Here is a 13,745-nt window from a genome sequence, read left to right as displayed (position 1 = left end):
AAGTTTACACCTCAACCACTCTTGCCATGAGGGCCCTTAATTGCCTTTTTCATATGTTTCGGTATCAGGATTTCTTGATTGATGATTTACAGAAAAAGTTAGCCTCACCTGAGCCTTTAGATAGAAAGGCCTTGCAGGATTCGGTCCATAACACTCAGCAGGTTAGCAACCATTTTCTTCAGTGTGGTTATGATGCACTGGAAGCTTCATGTAGGGCAGCTATGACAGGGGCTGTCATACGTAGACATGCATGGTTGAAAGAACAGGCATTGCCAGATCATGTTAAAGCAAAGCTTCTAGATGCACCTCTGGAAAAACACAAGCTATTTGGTGCTAATGCTCAGGATGTATTGAAATCAATTGAGGAAAAGGCTAAATCAATGCAAACAGTCAAGGATTTCCTCCAAGTTCAGCCACCTAGGTTCAGCAGGAATTGGCCTTCTAAGAACTGGTCCTTTCCGGACACTGACAAGTCCCAAAGGGGAAAAAACAGGTGTGCCCGAGGAAGAGGGCAATACAGAGGCTCCTACAGGGGACGCCAGTGGCAACCGACTAAGAGGGGTAGCACAGGGACTGCCCCTGCTCCACAGGGACAATCACAATGACTTGACTTTGACACCGCCGACCAAGGCTCAAAGAGAAGCACCTTTAGGCGGAAAATTATCCTTATTTTCAAAAAATTGGCACATTTTAACAAAGAACAAATGGATTCTGGACATAATAGACCAAGGCTACAGGTTCCACTTCCATACTTTACCAACAAGACAAGGCATGCCAAACCTGCCACAAAATCAAAGGGCAGAGGCATTCGAACAAGTTTCAAAGCTGAGACAAATCAAAGCAATAGAAAAGGTTCCCCCTCAGGAACAAGGCCAGGGATTTTACTCAAGACTGTTCCTTGTTCCAATCAGACACAGTTGCAGAAGATACCTCAGATTTCTTGCAGGGTCAGAGCATTATCAATTCTCAGCATTGCCTTTTGGCTTATCTACTGCGCCCAGAGTATTCACGAAATGCCTGGCATCAGTAATTGCACATTGCAGACTCCAGGGGATACAAATATACCCCTACCTGGACGACTGCCTTATACAAGCGGACAGCAAGCAAGCCTTGACAAAAAACTTGAATTATGTCATTCACTTGCTACAGGCTTTGGGATACACAGTCAACTTACAAAAATCAAGACTACTGCCATCCCAACAAATAATTTTCCTAGGAGCCAAACTAGACACAGAATCACAAATGGCTTACCTCACAGAAGAAAAGCAAGAACTACTACCACTTTATTTCAAAAGCCTAGCAAAGTTAACCTAGATGACTGCAAGGAAAATCCTACAGGCCCTGGGTTTCATGGCATCTTGCATTCTACTGATTCCACTGGCAAGACTACACATGAGAAAACTACAATGGTACCTAAAAATTTTATGGTCTCAACACAGCCACAACTTAGAAGCAATTATCCCACTCATCCCATGTCTACAAAGGGAATTTTTGTGGTGGGCCCAGGCAAGTCAGTTAAACAAATGTATGCCTTTCAACAAACCTCAAACAAGCCAAACCATTACAACAGATGCCTCAGACCATGGATGGGGGGTGCACATGGAGGGCAGATGTATTCAAGGGCAATGGACTCCCCAGGAACTACATCTACACATCAATCAAAAGGAGATGTTAGCAGTAATGCATGCAATCGAGGCCTTCGGAAAACATCTTCAACAAGGTCACCTACTAATAAAGACAGACAACACCACAGTTATGTGGTACATCAACAAGCAGGGAGGTACTCATTCTTACCCCCTTTGCAGACTAACAATGACTCTTTGGGAAAAGTCCCTGCAACTGAACATACAGCTGCAATCCCAGTTTGTTCCGGGCAAGGACAATGTTCTGGCGGACAGTCTAAGCAGAGACTCCCCAGACTCTGGAATAGATTGCCCATACATGTCAAGCAGAGTGCCTCTTTGGACCTCTTCAAGAGGAACCTTGACGTTTGGATGGGAGAAAGGAAATTTACCCCAGGGATCACGTCAGTCGCCCTGCTAGACAGGGGTCCAGGAAAGTAAATAATGTGGGAAGAAATAGCCAGGGAATTGTTATGGCTAGGCTTGTATAGGCCCTAGGGCTGATAGCCTAGTACCAACCTATGAACCTATGAACATCCTGGATCCGCACGAATGGATGTTGCATCCAGACATTTTTGCACAAATAACTCATGCATGGGGGAGGCCGGACATAGATCTCTTTGCCTCCCACCTCAATCATCATCTGAAAAAGTTCTGCTCGAGGACACACCATCCACAAGCCTGGAGAATAGATGCTCTCTCATTCAGCTGGAACTCCCTAACAATCTATGCATTCCCACCTCTACCATTAATGACCAAGGTGTTACTGAAGATCAAAACAGAGCAACCGAAAGGAATCTTAATAGCTCCAGATTGGCCAAGACAGCACTGGTATCCATTACTAAGGAGCATAACTTGCACCAAGCCGTGGCCCCTTCCTCAATGGCCTCCACTCTTGACTCAGCACAACTACAGAACGGTTCATCCCAACCTGCAAAGTCTACAGCTGACAGCTTGGAGGGTCACATGATTTCTCCCACTATCTCTCTATCCAAGGAAGTTCAACAGATATTACTGGAAGCACGCAGACCTTCCACCAGAAAGACTTATTCAGCCAAATGGAAGAGATTCAACATCTGGAATATCAACAAGGGACAGGATGCATCAGTATTGAGCATCCCACAGATTTTGGAATACTTGGCAGACATGCTGCATAATGGACTTTCCTATTCTTCCATAAAAATACACACTTCAGCAATTTCAGCAAAATACAACACTGATCCACCTGTGTTTTCACATCCTTTGCTAAGACAATTTCTAAGAGGGATAAAGAATATCAAACCTCCCAGAAAACCACCAGTGCCTGCATGGGACCTCAATTTCGTGTTGGAAAAATTAACTCTTCCTCCTTTTGAACCAGCAGCATCTTCAGAATTGCAATTTCTTTCCTGGAAAACAGTTTTCCTGTTGGCAATTACCTCAGCAAGAAGAGTTTCAGAGATACAGGCCCTCATGGCAGTACCTCCATTCCTCATTTTTCATCAGGACAGGGTCTCTTTAAGAACCAATCCCCCTCTTATGCCAAAAGTGATATCCAGGGTGTCTCTAAATCAAGCAATTCACCTACCTACTTTCTTCCCCAATCCTCAAAATAAAGGGGAAAAGCTGCTACACACTTTGGACATTCACAGGCAACTACGCTACTACTTGGACAGAACAAAGGCCAGCAGAAAGTCTGACCAACTATTTGTAGCATACGCTCCTGGAGTGCAAGGAAAGGCAATTTCCAAACAAACAATTTCAAAATGGATTGGACATTGCATCAGATTCTGTTATTCTTTCCATGGAAAGGGTGTGCCAGCCAATATCAGACCGCACTCCACCACAGCTACAGCCACCTCCACAGCCTTCCTAAGAGGGTTGGCTACAAAGGACATTCTAGAAGCTGCTACATGGAGCTCCGTGCATACATTTTCCAAGCACTACAACCTGCCTTTATATTCCAGATCCCGAGCAGGCTTTGCTTCGGCAGTCCTGCAGGGCATTTTAGCTACACCATCCTTATCTTAGAGCCTACCACCCCCAGCTTGGCTATGGTATTCAACCCATATGTAAGGACTGCAGTTGCATTCTTGAAGGACATAGTACAGTTTTGTACCTACCATAAATGTAGATGTCCGATAGATATGCAACTGCAGTCAGGTTTTCCCTCCCTCCTACCCCTCTGTGTATTGGGTCCACTTCCCTCCTTTTATACTTAGCTGGGGGTATCTGTTATGGTGTATCTGTTTATTGCTATTGTGTATGTCTGGAAATTTTATCCAGCTCTAAATGTAGCCTTCCTTGGAGGGTACCTGGCATCTGGGGCAAGAAACACTGAGGAAGATGGCGCCGGCTGATGCTTTTATACCCCAGCCGCTCTGACGTCGGGGAGGAGGCGACATCAGCCGACGCCGGACCCAGACTTTGGAATCCGGCCGACCGAGGGCTGCCTGAGGCAGGACAACCCATATGTAAGGACTGCAGTTGCATATCTATCGGACATCTACATTTATGGTAGGTACAAAACTGTACTTTCTTACTCGTGATACTTTACCACCAGCTCCTGGAAAGCCTGACAGGTACTACAGAGTACCTGACTCTCACAAATTTATCTTTAAGAATCCCATTGTGGATCCAAAGACTATTTCCCGGGGACCTAAAGGCATTAAGGCTACTACAGCCAAAAACCTTACCCCTTTGGGCAGGGATTCTAGAGCTTTAGACAGATGGGGGAAGAAGGTATAGACTTCTGCAACTCTTGCCATCAGGGCTTTGAATTGCCAGTTTCACATGTTGAAGTACCAGCAGCATATTATGGAACTAATTAAACAAAAAATGTTGTTGCTTCCAGATTGTACAGAAAATAAAGATTTACAACAGCTAATGCATTTTGCAAACCAAGTCAGTAAACATACTTTGCAGTGTGGTTTTGATGCCTTAGAAGCATCTTGCAGGGCTGCTGTCACTGGGTCTGTACCGAGAAGGCATGCTTGGCTGAAGGAGCAGATCTTGCCAGACCATGTCAAAGCAAAATTACTAGATGTCCCATTAAACCAGGAAAAGTTGTTTGGCACCGAAGCAGAAGTTGTTCTTAAAAAGATGGAGGAAAACGCTAAATCTGTGCAAATTGTTAGTTTTTTTTTACAGGTACAGCCACCTAGATTCAGTAGGTATTGGTCTTCTAAAAACTGGTCCTTTCCAGTCCTTCCCAGACATTCTCAGTCCAAACCCAGGGCAACAGGCCACCAAGACTACATTCTCAGGGTATGCAGAGATCTAAATAATGGAGTGCTCTCTCCCCTAAAACAGGGAGTGGTAAGCCAAAGTTCACAATGAGTTGTCCATCTTCCTTCCCAGCAAAGCCCAAGTACTTGCACCCCTAGGAAGAAAACCTACATGCAAAAAACTGGATGTCCATTACCGAGGATGGGTGGTTCCTAAACATTGTATCCCAGGGATACAGATTCTACTTCCACTCACTGCCAATCCCAAGCGGGTTTCCAGATCTTCCTCCAAACCAGTGGGCAGAGGCTCAAAAGCAAGTACTTTCTCTTCTCAGTATCAGGGCTATTCAACCTGTGCCTATAGAGCAAAGGGGACAGGGTTTCTACTCCAGACTATTCTTGGTGCTCAGAAAGGAGGGCTCTTGGCACCCTATCCTAGATCTGTCAATTCTCAACACCTTCCTGGTGATCCCAAAATTCAGAATGTTGACTCTGCAACAGCTTCTTCCTATGCTAGCCAAGGACGCCTGGCTAGTCATCCTAGACTTAAAAGAAGCTTATCTGCACATCCCCATAAGGGAATCTTGCTGGAAATATCTACATTTCAGGGCAAGCTGTATGCACTGTCAGTTCTCTGCACTTCCCTTTGGCTTATCTCCTGCGCCCCAGGGTATTTACAAAGTACCTGGCTCCAGCCAGTGCATACTGCAGGCAGAGAAGTATTCCAATTTACCCATACTTGGACGATTGCCTGATTCAGGCAGACAATCAAGAATTGCTACTTCAGCACCTGGCATTTGTAAAGAGACTTCTAACTTCTCTGGGGTACACCATCAACAAAAAGAAATCACGACTGGTGCCCAACCAAAAGATTGTATTCCTGGGAGCAAGCTTGAACACAACTTCCCAGATGGCAGTCCTCACGCCAGAAAAACAGACTTATTTGACAAACTACTTCAAACTAATGGCCACTAAAACCCAGCTATCTGCAAGAAAAATGCTGCAAGCCCTAGGGTTCATGGCCTCATGCATTCTACTAATTCCATATGCAAGACTGCATATGAGGAAACTTCAGTGGTACTTAAAAAGCCTCTGGTATCAACATTTTCAAGACCTGGAAACACTGATTCCTATCATTCCTTGTCTAAGGACAGAGTTCTTTTGGTGGGCAGTTGCATGCAACCACAGCAAGGGACTTCCTTTCACTTAACCCCTCACCACCCACACCCTAACAACAGGCGCATCAGACTGTGCGTGGGGGACTCACATGGCAGGCAAATGCATTCAAGGCAAATGGAGGCCAGAACAAATTCCCCTGCATATCAATCAAAAAGAAATGTTAGCTGTACAGAATGCTCTGACAGCTTTCAAATACCTTATCCTTCCAGGACAACTCCTGATAAAGACAAGACAACACCACAGTTATGTGGTATATAAACAAGCAGGGGGGAACTCATTCCTACCCTCTCTGCAGGTTAGCCATGGCCCTGTGGATCACAGCCCTGAGCAACCAAGTGCACCTGCAAGCTCAATTCCTGCCAGGCAAACAAAATTCACTGGCAGACGGCTTAACCAGAAATCTACTGGACCCACACAAGTGGAAGTTGGAACCCAACTCATTCAAACTTCTAATCCGCAGGTTGGGGACTCCAGAGGTGGACCTCTTTGCCTCCCCTCAAAACCATCAATTGAGCAAATTTTGCACCAGAAATCCCCACAGCCAAGCGTCGAAAGTGGATGCCCTATCCTTTACATGGGAAAACCTCTCAATTTATGCCTTTCCCCCTCTGTCCCTCCTCTGAAAAGTACTACTCAAGATCAAACAGGACAGGCCAAGGACGATCCTTATTTCCCCAGACTGGTCATGCCAGCACTGGTACCCATTCCTATGCAGTCTGACAGCAGTGCCACCCTGGTACCTACATCAGACCCCCCCTCCCTGCTGTCCCAGCAGGAGGGACAGATTTTGCATCCATAGCTGCAAACCCTGAACCTTGCAGCCTGGCTTATCCCCTGATTATACCACCAGCAGCCCTCAGCAAACAGGTGCTGGACGTCATCCTTGAGGCCAGAAGGCCTAGTACTAAGAAATCCTATTCAGAAAAGTGTAAAAGATATTGTTCTTGGAATCGGTCTCAAGGGAAAGACACAGCAGTGCCCTCCTTAACACTAATCCTGGATTACCTAGCAGAGCTACTCCATAGAGACCTATCCTTCTCCTCCATTAAGATTCATGCCTCTGCCATCTTGGCTCACTAAAATACTGAGCCACCTCTATTTTCTCACCCTCTCATCAAACAGTTCCTGAGAGGAGCTAACAATTTAAGGCCTCCGAGGAGAGCTCCCACCCCTGGCTGGGACCTTAACTTTCTACTAGAGAAGCTCAAGCTCCCCCCTTTTGAGCCTGCTGCTACAGCAGAGTTAAAATTCCTCTCTTGGAAAACAGCCTTACTCCTGGCCATCACTTCAGCAAGAAGAGTGTCTGAGTTTACAGGCACTAATGGCTGTGGAACCCTTCATTATTTTCCATGCTGACAGAGTTTCCCTCAGGATTAACCCATCATTTATGCCCAAGGTGGTATCCAGTGTGGCTTTAAACCAATCCATCCATCTACCAACCTTTTTTCCTAATCCTCAGAGTAAAGGGGAAAGGATTCTGTACTCCTTGGATGTGCACAGACAGCTCAGATTCTACCTTGACAGAACTAAACCTTTCAGAAAATCTGACCAGCTGCTAGTCAGCTTTGCTACAGGGGCAGAGAGCAAGGCCATTTCAAAGCAAACCATTTCTGCTACAAAACACCATGGAAAACCTATCCCATAGGGTATCAGAACTCATTCCACTAAGGCTCCTCAACCTCTACAGCATTTCTCAGGGGAGTCGCTACCAGGGACATCCTGGAAGCTGCAACCTGGAGTTCTGTACACACCTTCATCAAGCATTACCACTTACCTAATTTTTCTGAATCCAGAGCCGGATTTGAAACAGCAGTCTTACAGGTTCTGCTAGCTATCCCCAATACTTCTTGACTCCCTCCACCCTTCCTCATCTTTGGGAATCAATTCAAGTGTGATGGCTGCAGCAGTGAAACACGAAGAACATAGTACAGTTGTGTACACTTACCATAAATGTAGATGTTCGAGTGTATTCACTGTTGCAGTCCTTGTTACCCTCCCTCCAGCCCTCTGTCTTTTCTGTTCTTTCCACCTATCCTCTTTTTGGCCATATCTTATAGAAATGGTATTTACTTTTTACTGGAGGTGTTCCACACCATGTAATTGCTTCCTATTTTGGGAACTCCTAACATCTGGGGCAAGAAAAACTGATGTAATGGCGTCGGCTGCTTGTTTTATACCCCTGACGACCTGACGCCATGGAAGAGGCAACAGCATCCGATGCAGAAATCCCAAGACTCTGGTATTCGGGCCGACTGAGGGCTACCTGCAGCCAGATAACCCAAGTGTGATGACTGCAACAGTGAACACACTCGAACATCTACATTTATGGTAAGTGTGCACAACTGCACTTTTTATTGATCACATTTTATCACTTGGATCTCTTCCATTATCAGATATGTTAGACTTCACATTGTCCCATCTTTATCAAAACAGCATTCTGATAATTTCCTTTTGTTGCCTACTTATCTTTCTGTTTGTGCCTTAGTCTGTCCTTGGACAAGATTGACATTGATTGTGATTCTGTGAAGCATTCCTCATTTAGTGTATGTTTGCTTGGTTTTTGCAGCCAAGTCCTTGTACTTCCTTTTGTTGTTAGTCTCCTGACAGCCCTGTTGTATTTTTCACTGGCATTTTTGGTGTAACCTAATAAAAGAAGTCTCTGAGGAAGGTAAAATGGTACAAGAATATAACAGTAGATCTTTGAAGGAGTGAAATAATTTAGGTGTGTTAAGTAATCTTTATTTTATTTCCGAGACCACAAATGTACAGACTTTCTGTTCAAGACTATGTATGCTGTTCCAGTCTTTTAATTAATGCATGCCTTATGGTTAACCTTTTAATGTGTGATATGGTGCATTATAAATCTTATTTACTTGTGATTTCAAGCATTTGAATTCATGTAGTTGCACTTAAATGAAGCAGTGCTTGTTATATGAACCCTGTAGAAAGGGTTAGTTTCCATTTCAGATTATGGGCTTTGTAGTTTTAATAGATATTGAAAATGTGCCATGGAGTACAGCATTTTATTACTGCATATAATTTATTTTTGCAGAGTACTTATTACAGAAAGAAGAAGCAATTAACAGTATTAAGGCCAACTATGAAAAAATCCTCAATACAGAACGAACGCTGAAAACACAGGTAAGATAATGAGTTATACTCCTTTATAAAGTTATGCATATGGCTAATAATATTTTGATGAAGTGAATGGAAGATTCTGTGATGACTTGACATCTGAAAAGCTGTGCATGCTAATTGAGTACAGGTGTTAGTATGATTCTGATAAACTTTACTAGCTACAGTGCCAGGCTTGTTCTGTGATGATGCATACACAAGCAATAATGCCTAACAGGGTGTGTGTTGATGTGTAATTAACACATGCCCATGGTGTTAATTACACATTAACACACACCCTAGAGGGCATTATTGCGCTTAGAGTATGAGCACTCTGTAAAATTGTTGTTTTACTGGTGTATATATTTTTTATTACTGTATTTTTTTTAGTATTTTTTTTATGTAAAATAGTTCCTCCACCTAATGTTCCAAACTTGATGTAGTATATGTTAACAGTGTTGGAGGAAACATTTTACATGCAAAGTATAACATTTAAAAAAATAACTAGGTATTTACTTTATTTTTTGGTCCCTTACTCCTAAATTGTTTGGCAGTCATTGGAGATTGAAATTACTAAATAATGACATACATTTGAGATTCAGACTTTTATTTTCTTCAGAAAATTCATGCTGACATAAATCCTTTACTTAACCAACTTTGTAATTTTAGAAGAGCAATAATTAAAATGTTTCTATTTTGGAGCCCTTGTTCCCCCTTTATTTTAGGCTTTATCCAGCAGCAGAGAGACAAAAGAAGAGACTTTGGAGTGATTAAGTATAATTTTTCTGCATTTTCTTGCTGCTTTTAGCTATTTCCGCCCAAAACGCCGATTTTCTAGAGTTTCTGTGATTTAAAAAGCTTGTTTCAGCTACATATTGTACTTATTTTACTGCCTGTACTTTAACAAAGTCGTTTTTGTGTTTAAATTTCCTGTTTAACTGTTGTAGGCTATACATTCAAGTGTGATAGCCATTTCTGTGCATTTAAAGTGTTTTTTTTTTTTATTGTGTTTGCGTTATTTTCTGGAAATAAATATACTTGTTTTCCCGCCATTCTAAGCTAGTTTAGTCCAGTTTTCAGGTTAGTGCTGAATTCAGGGCTGTGTTACAAGTTTCTGTGTTTGCCCATACATTACTTGGATAGAAGGAAGTTTCTCTGTTCACTGTGAGAGAGGGAGCTTTGAGCAGCCTATCAGTCCCTGGAGGAGTGGTTTCAGCCCAGTACTTAGTAGTTTATTGGCCATTTTTGGCAAATTTCTCTCTTTCATTTTCCTGCTATAAAACCCGCATTTAGCTAGGGTATAACTATTCCTGGCTCCACAAAGTCTACTTTTTCCCTTGGAACTAGACAAACTTTCAACTTAAGCACTGAAATCATTCACTTCTCATCCCTGCACTTGCCCAAAACTCATAGCAAGCACTAATAAACCTTAGCACTAGACCCCCCTATACTGTAGAGAAGGACAAGGCTTTGTATTCGACCTTACCAGCCAATCAGTAAAACAGTTCTCTGTGCCTATCCTGGCATGTCCAAAGGGCAGTTTCAGGTGTACTCTCCAGTCCAACTGGAGAATCTGGGCATTTTGAGGCAATGTTACAATTGCCTGATGTACACAGCAACCCTCTCCTCCTTCCACCAAACTCTAATACATGCAAGAGATGCAATTATTCAGCCAGACTAGAGGCTAAGCTCTCTCAACCCAAGACTGGACCAGGCAGTCAAGAGGAGAAGGGAATTACTTGCATCGCACCACTAGTCTCACATAGACCTTTGAAACCAGCACTGGCAAAAAACACACATAAATACACAAAAACATACTCGGAGGCTCTAAATAAAAATCTGCAAAAGCAACAGAGACATCCAAGCAACCTCCACCCCACAACACAAACCATGAAAAACATACTTCACAAAACCACTGTGCCACACAATCACAGCCCTTAAGGCAAAATAACATACCCAACACACTAGTAATAGGTGACTCTATAGTCAGGCACACTGACTTCCCACTCACTAGGCTGAACAAGGAGAAGGTTACTGATGTTCTTCGTGTTTCACTGTTGCAGTCATTACATTTGGGTTATCCTGCTGGCAGGTTGCCCTCAGTCGGCCTGAATTCCAAAGTCTTGGGTCCTGCGTCAGCTGCCGTCGCCTATTCCCTGACATCAGGTCGTCAGGGGTATAAAAGATGCAGCCGACGCCATTTTATTTAGTCTTTCTTGCCACGCAGTGCCCAAACCAAAAGCAGTTTGCATGTGCCGGTTGGCCGACTCCTGAGATTTTCGTGTTCGAGTTTCAGGTCCGAAGTCTTTATTAAAAGCTAAGTACCCCGTTGGGGAAACTTTTTTCTTGCTCCAGACCGATGTCAGAAAAAGTTAATAACTGTATTTCTTGTGGGAAGCAAATACCTCATAAGGACTTTCATTCTTACTCTATTCCTTGCCTAGGCCCTGACAACGACGTTGCTAGTTGTCTGTTTCGTGCTAGATTTAACCAATGCACTATTAGCGTCGGTATGACTTTGCATTAAGCTATTTTGGGCGAACATTTAATTATACAATGTTGTCGGATAGCCATCCGACTACAGGAGTTCACAAAAAACACAAAGAAAAAGACAGGCAACTGAGGTCCAAAACCGATGACGAAGCTTCTCCTAAGCAAGTCGCCTATTCGCCGGTCCTCAGTGAGGCGATTTCCCAGCCCCTGACACCTGCTACTTTAGAGTCGCAGGCCGCTACTGACTCCCAAGTGGAGTCGACCAGGCCGCTGGAAACTCAAGGTATTGGGGCCTCTGAGATAATTCCCTCAGATGGGTCCAGAGCCGCTGAGCAGGCATCGGATTCTGAGGGTGTATTCAGACCCAAACAATTATATAGTAAACTGACTTCAAAGACAAAGGCTAAAACACCTTTAAAGGCAAAGAAACAAGTTCACCAGCCACAAGGACAGGCCTCCATGCCAAAAAAAAAAAACAGATGCTCAAAATGGCCGAAGACTTAATTACCTTGATCAGGGGTTCCGTAAAGGGCCTAGGCAAGAGACAGACTATGAATCTTCAGATCAGGTTTCCATTTCTTCTGATTCCTCTTCTGAGCAGGAATATTCTCTTCCCCCCCTATGAGGATTCTGATGCTGAAGAGTCAATTCCTTCAGCTTCTCCTCCTGAGGACTACTCTTTTGGGGAAACCTTGCATACCATGAGGGAGCACTTGGGAGAGCCAAGATTTTTCAGAATCTAAGAAAAGGCTCAGAGACTTCCTTTTACTACCTCAGCACGGGCCTCTAGCTATTCCACCAGTGTTAGACATTGTAGATGATGTGTTCTCAGAGTCTAGTCTGACCCCTGACTCTTTACCTCCAGCTCCTGTTAAGCCGGACAGATGCTACAGGGTCCCTGAATCTCATAAATTCCTTTTCAAAAACCCTACTGCTGACCCAGAAACTATTTCACAGGGTCCGAAAGGGGTCAAGGCCTCTACTGCAAAAAACCCTACCCCCTCTGACAGGGATATTAGGGTACTGGATAGATGGGGATAAAAGATTTACACATCTACTACTTTGGCTGTAAGGGCTTTAAATTGCCAGTTTCATATGCTCAAATATCAGCAATATATCATGACACTGCTTAAACAGAAAATGATGGCAAATTTTGAATGTGCAGAAAACAAAGAAATGCAGGATTTATTGCATGCAGCTGAACAAGTTGGAAAGCATACTTTGCAATGTGGGTTAGATTCTCTGGAGGCCTCCTGCAGGGCCGCTGTTACGGGTTCTGTCATTAGGAGGCATGTTTGGTTAAAGGAGCAAAATCTCCCTGACCATGTTAAAGCAAAATTATTAGATGCTCCTTTACAACATGATACCTTGTTTGGTGTCAAGGCAGAAGAGGTGTTAAAGAAAATGGAGGACAAAGCTAAGTCTATGCAAACGGTCAAGGATTTCTTACAGGTACAGCCACCTAGATTTAGCAGACACTGGCCTACAAAGAATTTGTCCTTTCCAGTCTCAGACAGACCTCAAAGAGGCAGATCCAGACGCAGATCACAGTCACAAGGTTCCTACAGGTCTAAGCAGTAGAGTGCCTCTACCTCCAAAGGTGGAGAAGACAAATCAAAACCATACAGGAAACAGTCCCAATGACTTCCCCCTGCCTGCACCAAGCACTTATCTTCTGGCAGCACCCTTAGGGGGGAAACTAGCACTTTTTTCTCAAAGTTGGCACATTATAACCCAAGACAAATGGGTTCTAGACATAGTGTCACAAGGCTACAAGTTTCATTTCCATACCCTGCCAAGAGCAAACGGTTGGCCAGACCTGCCAAAAAATCAATGGGCAGAGGCTCAAAAACAAGTCGATGCCCTCATGGACATGAGGGCAATTCAACAAGTGCCACAGCAAGAGCAGGGACAAGGATTGTACTCAAGACTGTTCCAGAAAGGACAAAGCATGGAGACAGTACAGTTGTGTACTCTTACCATAAATGTAGATGTTCGAGTGTGTTCACTGTTGCAGTCATGACTATAGGGTTCTTCCTGCCAGCAGCAGCCCCCGATCGGCCAGAGTCCCAAAGTCTGGATCGGGCATCAGCTGAGGTCGCTTTTATCCTGACGTCAATGCGCCAGAATG

General features: G+C 43.8%; 1 protein-coding gene across 1 annotated transcript in view; it reads left to right on the top strand.

Annotated features, from left to right (window-relative positions):
* Nucleotides 1-13,745, top strand: part of ROCK1 (Rho associated coiled-coil containing protein kinase 1) — a 4,526,103-nt gene that overhangs the window by 3,692,370 nt on the left and 819,988 nt on the right. Inside the window, exon 24 of the mRNA XM_044065727.1 lies at nt 9,060-9,148. Coding sequence (XP_043921662.1) covers nt 9,060-9,148 — 89 coding nt within the window. The remainder of the gene's footprint in view (nt 1-9,059; nt 9,149-13,745) is intronic.

The sequence above is a fragment of the Protopterus annectens genome, chromosome 3.part0, assembly GCF_019279795.1.
Source record: "Protopterus annectens isolate FY-2018-M chromosome 3.part0, PAN1.0, whole genome shotgun sequence".
Taxonomy (NCBI): domain Eukaryota; kingdom Metazoa; phylum Chordata; order Ceratodontiformes; family Protopteridae; genus Protopterus; species Protopterus annectens.
Note: the sequence above shows the minus strand (reverse complement) of the source record. Positions and strands in the feature narration are given on the sequence as shown.